At 51.2% G+C, this 11,055-nt stretch overlaps 1 protein-coding gene across 1 annotated transcript in view; it reads left to right on the top strand.

Annotated features, from left to right (window-relative positions):
* Positions 1-2,227: 2,227 nt before the first annotated feature.
* FA2H (fatty acid 2-hydroxylase) overlaps positions 2,228-11,055 on the top strand; it is a 55,617-nt gene continuing 46,789 nt past the window's right edge. Inside the window, exon 1 of the mRNA XM_052656294.1 lies at positions 2,228-2,497. Within this exon, the coding sequence (XP_052512254.1) occupies positions 2,228-2,497 (270 nt within the window). The remainder of the gene's footprint in view (positions 2,498-11,055) is intronic.

Below are 11,055 nucleotides of genomic sequence, written 5' to 3'. Positions count from 1 at the left end.
GTGAGCAGGAAAGGCCTGGAAGGGAGAGAAGGAAGGACAACGCTCCTAACCTTGTATGTGTGTGTGCTCAGTTGTGTCTGACACTTTGAAGCCCGCCAATTTCTCTGTCCATGGAATTTTCCAGACAAGAATACTTGAGTGGGTTGCCATTTCCATTTCCTCCTCCAGGGAATCTTCCTGACCCAGGGATTGAACCCATGTCTCCTGTGTCTCCTGCATTGGCAGGTGGATTCTTTACAACTAGCGCCACCTGACCTTGGACATGTCTGTAGCTGGGGTAGCCTCTAGGGCATCTGAGCTAGGCTTTTCCCACAGCACTGGCCCAGCATAGAGGCCCACCCCCACAACAGAATAAACAGGGGTGACCGTGAAAATACCTTTTTCTGGGAGAGAACAAAGCCAGTTAAATAGATGCAGCCCCAGTACCAGGATCCTTTTATTACAAACCACAAGCTGAAGTGGGCAAAGTTGTGTGCAGTTCTTCCCTGTTATAAACAAACCCGGATGAGCACCCTTGGTCTTCCCTCCCATCCAGCATGGTCACTGGGCTTCACTTCTTTAGATCCCTATTTCTTTTTTTGTAATGGCAATGTGATTCTCTGTTCTTCCTTCAGAGTCCTCTCCAGAAGATGAAACTAGACTGAGGCAACTCAGGCAGGCACTCTGTGTGCAAAATTTAAGTTAAGTTGCTCAATCGTGTCCGACTCTTTGCGACCCCATGGACTGTAGCCCACCAGGCTCCTCCATCCATGGGATTCTCCAGGCAAGAATACTGGAGTGGGTTGCCATTTCCTTCTCCAGGGGATCTTCTCGACCCAGGGATCGAACCCAGGTCTCCCGTAATAGAGGCAGACGCTTTAACCTCTGAGCCACCAGGGAAGCAAATTTAAGGGTACACCAAAAAATCTCTGTAATGAAGATAATACTTTAGGGACCTCCCTGGTGGTCCAGTGGTTAAGACTCTGTGTTACACTGAGTATCACACTGCAGAGGGCAAGGATTCAATCCCAGCTCTGGGAACTAGGATCCCAAATTTGGCATGGCAATAGTAATAATAATGCAGTATTTTAAAAATTCAAAACTAGTGCAAGAAAATCCAGGATGAACAAAATACTAAAACTTAAAGCATTAAAGACAAGATCCAGGCCTTCATGTTCACTACCCTGCTTCACTCTTCTTGCTAGTCCTAGTTCTACTAAAACTTTACAAAAGCAGGTGGCCAGCCCACTGATTGGTTTGCCAGTATTCTTATTAAAAAAAAATTATTATATATATCTTTATTCTGGTAAAAATAGACATAAAAGTGAGCTTTTAAACCATCTTAAAATTTACAGTTCAGTGGCACTAAGCACATTTACATAATTAACAAAATATTACCTTAAAATATTGTGGGGGCTTAGTCACTCAGTCATGTCCAACTCTTTGCGACCCCATGGACTGTAGCCCACCAGGCGTCTCTGTCCATGGAATTTTTCAGGCAGAAATACTGGGATGGGTTGTCATTTCCTCCTCCAGGGGATCTTCCGGACCCAGGGAGGGAACCAACGTTTCCTGCGTCTCCTGCATTGGTAGGCAGATTCTTCAGCTTCTGAGCCCCGAGGGAAACCCATTGTTAAATATTAAATATTTATCTATTATTATTGAATATTATGTGTTGTGATTACAGGGTTTGGGGGCGCCAGAGGCCAGCGTCTTGGTTGCGTTACTCGAGTCGTCACACTGCCTCTCCTCCTCGTCACCCACTCCCGGAGCCTGAGGATGGAAACCTGAAGGTTTCTCCCAGGTGGCGATCTGGGAGATCGGCGGAGATAAGGCAGCGGTGGTGGCGATCAGGCCAAGGAGCACGTCTGTCCGGACCGCCGACGACGACAGAAGGACTCGCCCCGCCCCCATCCGTCTGCCCCTGTGCTCCCGGGCACACCCGTCCCGAGACACACCCGGCGGGCGCGCCCTCCGCCTGCCTAGGACCACCCGGTGCAGCGCGGACCCCGGCCTGCCTCGGGCCACCTGGCGGAGCGCGCCCTCGCCGGCCCGCCCTGCTCCGCCAGGCGTCCCGCCGGCCAATGGCGAAGCGGCCCCCGCGGAGTCCCGCCGCGCGGCCAATGGGAGCGCGGCATGCAAATGAGCAGGTGCGGTGGCGGCCGGCCGGTCAAGGCGGCGGCGGCCGCGGGCTGCCAGAGGCGCGCCGGGCAGTCGCCGAGCCAGCCGCGAGCTCCGCTCTCCCGCCATGGCCCCCGCTCCGCCCCCCGCCGCCTGCTTCTCCGCCGCCGAGGTCCAGCGGCGCCTGGCGGCCGGCGCCTGCTGGGTCCGCCGCGGGGCCCGCCTCTACGACCTCACCGGCTTCGTGCGGCAGCACCCGGGAGGCGAGCAGCTGCTGTGGGCGCGCGCGGGTCAGGACGTGAGCGCCGACCTGGACGGGCCGCCGCACCGGCACTCGGACAACGCGCGCCGCTGGCTGGAGCAGTACTACGTGGGCGACCTGCAAGGAGATCCCCAGGTACAGCCAGGCGGTGGTCCCGCACCCCTGCTTCCTCCCCCCACCACCGGCACACCACTGCCCGCGAGCCCCGTGCACCTGCGCTCCAGGAGGGCCCAAGGTGACAGCCACCTCCTTCTCTCCTGGTAACAAGCCCTGCCCGCCACCGCTGGCTCCCCAACCAGGAATTTGCCCTTCCTTTCCAGCACTTCCCCTGACCCTCTGCTGTCTGCTACTTCTCCCACCTCCCAAGGTATCTCCTGCTTCCTGCTGGTTCCTGCTGCAGCCTCTGGCCATCTGACGTCTTGGGTCACTTTTTCCCTCCCAGCCCCTCACACACCCAATCTTTCCTTCCTGTTCCCTTATCAGCCTCTCACTTTTTGCAACTACTCTTCATTTCTGTTTGAATAATAGCTTCCAGGCTCACCTGTCCTCCCCTCCCCATCTCACTCTACTCCTGCATCCGAAAGGCACAGACTGGTCACCCTTCTCAGTTAGTTAGGATTTCCCTGTGCCACCCTTGTCCTGTGCCAGGGCTTCCCTGGCCGAGTGGAAAAGCTGGGGTAGTATCTTAGACGGCCTGTGTCCTCCCGCCCTTCAGATCTCCCTTCGTTTCGTGCCCTGCGTGCTGGCCTGGGTGTCCAGCAGAGTGACGTGATGGGGTAAGCCAGTTTTGCTGGGGAGACGGAAGTAGCACTCTGAACTGCATGCAGCTGTGCATTCCAGGCTAATGGTGATATTCAAACCTCTGTCTGATCCCCGGGTGTATTTTATCATCTCCATTGTAGGATGTGGAAACTGAGGCTCAAAGAGACACTATAGTAGTCTGAGGTCAGTTTGTGATCTGAGGGAGTCTGGGCTAGATAGTAGAAAAGTCAAGTGTGTCTGATTCCAAAATCAGTACGCTGTCCATTCCAAGGACCTTTGGGTGTGGGAGATGATCTTATCTATTGGGCTCCGGGTAGGCCTGGGCCAGAGGCACACTGACTCTTCAGGCCTTCCCCAGGCCCAGCTGTAGGACTGGGGACGGTGGGGCCATCATGCTTGAACATAAACCAACAGTTGTTCCCTGCTTCTAGCTCTTCATTCAAGACGGTCCCAGCAAATGCTTTTAGGTCTTTGGATGAAAGAACTTGACTCTCACTGTTCCAGGTGTCTTTTCACTGAATCATCCTGCCCAGTTCTTTCATCACTGATTCACTCACTCACTTGATGTGTTAATGATTGGCAGCACTGAGCTAGGCACTGATACCAATGGACTGAGGTACCAATCGACAAAACAATATGGTTTCATTCATGGACCTAACACGCTATAGTAATTCTTCAGTTGCCTGGAGCTGTCAGAGTATGAATCAGGGAGAACTTTCTGGAGAAAGTGCTGTTTACCCTGGGAGCTAATCAGTGGATACCTGACTGTAGCCAGGTGGAGTGTGGTGAGAACAACACTCCAGACAGAGGGAACAGAATACCTGGAGGCTCTGAAGGGTGAGGACTTGGCAGAGTCAAGGGACAGAAATAAAACCAATGTGACCGGAAGCTGGTGGGCAAGGAGAGGGAAATGGAAGGAGGCCGGAGATCAGCCAGGCAGCTGTGGTCAGGATTTGGGGCATGATTCTAAGAACAACCAGAAGCCAGGGAACAGATTCAAGCAAGGATGTGGCATGGTCAGAGTTGCATCTTTGGAAGAGCATCCTGGCTGCAATGATGAGAAGGAGTGGAGGGAGCCAAGGTGGGTGTGTGGAGACCAGGCAAGAGGCTACCCTGCAGCCCAAGTGAGAGGTAATGATGGTGGCTTTGACCAAGAAGAGGGGAAGGTTGAATTTGGGAGACTTTATAGGTAAAATGACAGGACTCACTATTCTGCAGCAGGAGCCCAGTTTAATCTTGGAGGCCGACATTTGGTGTCAGGTCATGCCGAAGGGGTTTAGCTGTAGGTATAACCAAAGCTGAGTGCAGGAAATGAGAGGCAGAGGCCAGAATACTAGAGACTTCCAGGCATGTGATGGGTTATGGAGGGCATCCTATTTTGTAACTGTAACCTATAACAGGAGCCTAGGGTGTGACCTCTCCTCCCAGCACCATCCAGAGTATCTTTCCTAAGATGGCTTCACCTCCCGGCTCTGCTAGCCACCCAGCACTGTGGTTTGATTGGGCTTTGTTTTGCTTTGCTTCCCTCATAGCTCAGTTGGTAAAGAATCTGCCTGCAATGCAGGAGACCCTGGTTCAAGTTCTGGGTCAGGAAGATCCCCTGGAGAAGGGATAGGCTACCCACTCCAGTGTTCTTGGGCTTCCCTCGTGGCTCAGCTGGTAAAGAACCCGCTCACAATGCGGGAGACCTGGGTTCAATCGCTGGGTTGGAAAGATCCCCTGGAGAAGGGAAAGGCTACCCACTCCAGTATTCTGGCCTGGAGAGTTCCATGGACTGTATGGTCTGTGGGGTTGCAAAGAGTTGGACACGACTGAGAGACTTTGACTTTGACTTGCTTTGCTTTACCTGACCTTCAGAGAATACTGAGTCTCAATTTGCTTCCTACGCCTGCCCTCACCTAGAGTCCCAATGTGGCCGTGTTTCAGGTGTCCTTATAACTGGGCTCCCACCTGAGGATATGGGGGAGAAAAGTAACATCATACGTACAAACCCATGGCCCATACTTGACCTATGACCATAATCACCCAATACTCCAGTTGCTCGTCAGCTTCTGTCTGCAGATTTCTATTCTGGAAACAAGTGTAGGGTTGTCTTTATATTGAGGAGGAGAGGTAGCCAGAGGAGAAATCTAGAGAAGCTGTCCTGCCAGAGAGAAGCCCTCCTTGTAAGGCCTGAACACAGAGAAGACACTTGTGTTCTTCTCTCTGGTTAAGCTCTCCTAGCAGCCCCTGTGCTGCCCTCTCCACCTCTCTCCTCTCCTCGGACTTGACCAGGGACGCTGACACCTGTTGAGGCTAGAACCCGGCTCCTGTAACGTGAGGACAAGGAGGGGCCTTGACAGGGAAGGGGAGTATCATGAACCAGCTCTGTTCTTTGGGGTCATTTCTGAGTGTTGCCCATCGTCAGAATCCTTCTTCCCAAGTGTAGTCCTTGGAGAGGAGCCTGCTGGATGGAGCTCTGCCATGAAATTGCAGGGACAAGACTCAGCCCCATTGGTTTCCCCTGTTCCCCACTTTACCACACCCCCTCTGTATATACACTTACACACACATTCATTCACACTCACAGGAAAGCACACACACGTAAAACAAGTCAGACTTGTTTAAGCCAACATACTATGGGATGAGGCAAGGTTTGTTATAGCCTTGGACTTGAGGAGGAGGTGAATCAGTGATGGCTCAGCAGGGAAGTTGGCCCTTTTCTCAGCGGGGCGCTCTGGGCTCCTCACTCCAAGCTTAGGTAAGAGTGACTCACATTTGTTAGGGGGTGTGAAGCCCATTGATTGAGCTGCAACCGCCTTTTTTTTTTTTTTTAAGAAATAAAGAAATGACCTCCTAAGGCCATGGATAGTGTGTTTCCCAGACGTAGGCCATCCATGAATCAGTGTCCCAGTTTTTTTTTCAAATTGGCATAGGACTTGAACTATTTAATGTTTATCTGTAAGTAGACTCACTATCTATTTTACCACTTACTTGCCCTAGGCATCATTACCAGTAAAATCACAGATTTTACATTCACGTTGAAAATAGAGCTGTTAAAATAAATGCTCATCCTCCCATCCCCTAAAATCCTGAGCACCATCAGTGGAGTGAGTATCACACTTTGGAAGACACCTAAAGCAGAGCTTCTTAACCCTGGTGATCTGTGGAGAATTTTCTGAGATTGATAGAAGAGATGAAATTATGTGTAGAAACGCATGGTTGTGCATTTTTCTGGTGCGAGAGCTACAGCTTCCATCACAGTCCAACCAGAATCCTTTCCTCACTCCAGACCTGCCACGATGAGGAAAATAACTCTGAAAGGGCAGACCATACTCCCCCCGCCATCTCACAGTGCTAGACCTCAAGAACGCTTCTTGTGGGCAGACATCTAAGCTTGCCCCTGGAGAAAAGCCCTGTTGGAGGAAACCCTGGAGGAAGGCAAGCCCTGACTCCCAGCCCCTGCTGTTGGGCTAACCCTGCTTTCTGAATGTCTCTGGGTGTTGTGTCCTAGTCCCACAAGGCATACCTATCTCTGAGTGGCCGAGAAATCCACAGATTCTGCCGTGTGTGCTTCTGCCAGGCTCTGAGGGTCTGGCCATGCAGAGGTTCAGAGCTTGAGTAATTAAGGAGGAGATCTACGTGCAGGAAGACTCAGGGTTTCCACCCCACCCCAGGCTCCGGAACAGCTTGAGCATAGCGCAGCTTGGAGCGCCGGTCTGAGCTGAGAGTTCAGATAAAAGCCGGTGCTTGGGGAACTTGCCAAGCTGCCCCCACCTGCAGAGCAGAGTCGACATGACAAGCCTGCTGACTCACGGGGTCAAGGTCTGCTTAGCCTACAGGAGGGCCCCTCAATGGGCCTGCCTGGCCCATCCGCGGCTACCATCCTTTGCTACTTGCCAGGGCCTTGTGGTGGCAGGTGGGCTTTACCTGGAGGATGAAGCTAGGGCCAGCTGAGAGAGAGCCAGGGACCCAAGTCATTGTGGTTCCATGTGACATGGGGTAAACACAGGCTCCAAGATTGCTCCCTGATGTCACCCCGGAATTCAGAGAAGGGGCTTCGAGACCTAAATTAAGGGGAAGGTTGAAATTAGGGCTTCCCTTCTGGCTCAGCTGGTAAAGAATCCGCCTGCAATGCAGGAGACCTGGGTTTGATTCCTGGGTTTGAGACCTGGGTTGGGAAGATCCCCTGGAGAAGGAAAAGGCTACCCTCTCCAGGATTCTGGCCTGGAGAACTCCATGGACTGCATAGTCCATGGAGTCACAAAGAGTCAGACACAACTGAATGACTTTCACTGTTGCTGGAAGTTAGGACTCTATGGGGGAAATAAAAAGAAACAGACAGGAATCTCAGAAACACCTGAGAGTAATCATTTCTTGAAACATTCCCAGCAGAGAACCAAAACTGATGCCTGAGCAGCATCCGTCATCTTCACTTTCTTTATTATTTATCCTAAGACACACACTCACCATTGGTCCATACGTTGCCTTCCATTCATTTAGACAGACAAGTAGTGAGCATCCTGTTCTCTCTGAACCCACCGTGGTACTGAAAGTGCCCTCGTCAGGGTCATCGGGACCTTCCCCTGGCTAAACCTGATGGTCAGTTCTCACCTGGCCTGACAGAACTCTGACATGGCGATCACTGCCCTGTTCTTGATAGGCTGTGTTCACCTGGCTTCTGGATACCTCGCTCCCTTAGCTTTCGACCTGCATTTATTTTCTTTTGCTGCTGTAACAAATTGCCACAAACTCAGTGCGGTAAAGCAACACATACATGTTCTCTTCTGATTCTGCAGTCAAAAGTGAGAAATGAATTGGCAGGGCAGCCTTCCTTCTGGAGGCTCTAGGGGAGAATTTGCTTCCCCCCTCTTCGAGCTTTTAGAGGCTGCCCACGTTCCCTGGCTCCTGGCCCCAGCCACCAGTCACGTTGCTCTCTCCTCTGCTCGTCTCTCGCTTCTCGTTCTTGGCCTCTCCCTCCTGCTTCCATCTCTCGCTTGTAAGGAACCTTGTGGTTACGCGGTGCCCCTCGCTCCCGCACACACACCGGACAATCCAGGATCATCTCGTCACAAAGTCTTGAGTTTAACCACCCTGCACAGGCCTCCACGCCATATGAAGTCACATAGTCATGGGCTCCAGGTGTGGGGATGTAGATTTTGGAGGGAGTGCATTATCCCACCTGCTTCACCCTCCGTCTCCACCGCGGGTTCCTCTTGTTCCTCGTTTCCCAGAACAGTGCATAGAGCTTAAATGGAACCACACAGTGGCGTGCCCCACGATACAGCTTTTTTCACTCAGTCCTACAGCTGGGAGATGACCTGTGTTGTCCTGCTGACTCCATTCGCTGTTCTGTCCTAAAGGATCCAGAGGCTATAGGAGGGAGTGGGGGATAAAGCAGGCTGGTGGCTGGGGCAGACCCTTGCTCGTCCTCACGGGCCTTCGGAGTCTTCCTTTCAGACGTCTGCCCGCTGCTCTCCTGCCACGGCCAGAGCCTCGTTACGCTCATTACTGCAGCAGTCCCCTGGGCAGGTCTCTCCCTGCCAGCACTCCCCGCAGCCCACGGCCTGTGAAGCTCTCCCGAGAGCATGTGGTTATATTACAGCGGGATTCCTAAATCTTCAGTGGCTCCCAATTGCTTCCTCCAGGGCTCCACGCCCGGAAAACTTAGTTGAATTTGGAGCTAACTCAGGTAATGACCCACTCTACTCCTTCAGTCTCCTTCCTTTCCCATCTAGGGTTGGGTTTTTCCTTCTCGCACACTCACATAGCACTTGGCCTCTACCTACAGTACAGCATTCAAAATGTTCTTCCCTGTTCACTGTGCTCACTGCATGTCTTATCTTCTCGACTAAATTGTAAACTCTCTGAAGACTGCAATTGCCTGACTCACCTGGCTTTCCCTGGGAGACACTAGCCCACTGGTGCCTGCCAACAGGAAGTAATAAACGTCTAAATGAATGAATGAAGGAGCTGCTGAGAGCAAGCACAGCTCTCGATCGGCGTTTCCAGATGCCGAGATACGTGCTGAATTGAAAAGGGAAGTGGTGATAGAAGCACACACAAGATGCTTCAGGTAGTGAGATGTGGAGACGCAAACAAACCTCTTTCCAGTTTCTTCTTTGTTAGCTGCAAGGATTGTGAGCTGATGGAAAGTATGGAGGACCATCAGGTGAGCCCCTCATTTCTGCCTTTGCCCTCAGTTTTTCATCAGCCAGGAGGAGTTGGCAAAACATCTTCCACATGAGGCTACTGCAGTTCACCCCTACCCCGAGTCCCTGGCAAGGGTAGAAGTAAAAGTAACCATAGGAAATGCTGATTGAGAGCCCTGCTTGCTCTCAGCGCTGCGACTTGTAATCCTGTGTCTGTAAGTGTCTGGATGATGTGTGGAGGTAGAACCCAGGTTCCTAGGTATCCAGTTCTGTTGACTCTTTCCTGTGTCTTTTCATGCAAAACTCTCTGAAGCATGTCATCTCTGAACTGTGATTCTCAATTCTGTCTAATTGCTGCTCATCTAAAACGGGCAAAAGATTCTAACGACCTCTCTTCCCGCCTGCTCTTGCCCTCTGATGGAAACCAAGCTCAGTCATAATAGTAAGGTTGGAGAATACCAAACTTGATGCTAGCAAGAGCTGTAAGGTTATCATTGAGACGCAGAAACCTCATACTCAGGATTTGTTGTTGTGAAGCCTTGCCCTAAAACAGTTATTCAAATGCATTGTTTCTTTATTGCGATAGTATATTGCAAGGTGTTAAAACAGCAATACCAAATAAGCAAATTTGGGGGGACTTGTTTCAACATATTTGAACTGCGGTGCGTACAGAATGTCTTAAGGTCCTGTCAGAAGAAAGCTAGTAGCCAAAAATTCCACTGATGCAACGTGACTACACTTAAAAGTGAACCATGCAATCTACATCAAGCGTGGTTGATAATTACCTAAGTGGATTGGTCACACTTTCTCCTTTAAAACAGATAGAATTTAAAGGGAATAGTTCTGCACACTCTTACATGCTCAGCAGAACCTTCTTCACATTGTTTAGCATTGTGCAGTGCTCACATTTCCCTCTGGAAAATGGAATTGGTGATTTTAGTAATGGCTAGTTTTGTTTTATAAATTCTGAATGTTAGTAGTCCATAATAACCCACTTAATTGCTAATAAATAGCCCCTGCTACTGCTAAGTCACTTCAGTCATGTCCGACTGTGTGACCCCATAGACAGCAGCCCACCAGGCTCCCCCATCCCTGGGATTCTCCAGGCAAGAACACCAGAGTGGGTTGCCATTTCCTTCTCCAATGCATGAAAGTGAAAAGTGAAAGTGAAGTCACTCAGTCGTGTCCGACTCTTGGCGACCCCATGGACTGCAGCCTTCCAGGCTCCTTCATCCATGGGATTTTCCAGGCAAGAGTACTGGAGTGGCGTGCCATTGCCTTCTCCAATAAATAGCCCCTAGTCTTGTGTAATAATGAACTTCTATGAAACAAGATCATTTACCCACAAAAATCTAAGAAAGATCTCACATTTTTAAGTCAAGTTAAGGCCCACACTTTGAGACCGACTGCCATGGAGAAATAAGGAGCAGTTAGATTTGGCTGAATAAATACAGCATCCATGACCCCAAATTAGGGACCAGGGCAGACCAGCCTGATTTAGTAGTTGCTTCCCCTCGTGCCAGGCAGGATCCTTTGAGGGACTTCTCTGCTGGTCCAGTGATTAAGAATCCACCTGCCAATGCGGGGATCATGGGTTTGATTCCTGGTCAAGGAAGATTCCGCATGCGGCAGAGCAGCTAAGCCCGAAGGTCACAACTCTTGAAGCCCGCGTTCCTAGAGCCCATGCTCCACAGCAAGAGAAGCCAGTGCGATGAGAAGCCGAAGCACTGCAGTAAAGAGGGGCCCCGCTCCCTGCAGCTAGAGAGAGCCCGAACGCGGCAATAAAGACCCAGCACTGCC

Source organism: Budorcas taxicolor, chromosome 18, assembly GCF_023091745.1.
Source record: "Budorcas taxicolor isolate Tak-1 chromosome 18, Takin1.1, whole genome shotgun sequence".
Taxonomy (NCBI): domain Eukaryota; kingdom Metazoa; phylum Chordata; class Mammalia; order Artiodactyla; family Bovidae; genus Budorcas; species Budorcas taxicolor.
This window is presented reverse-complemented; position numbering and strand designations above follow the sequence as displayed.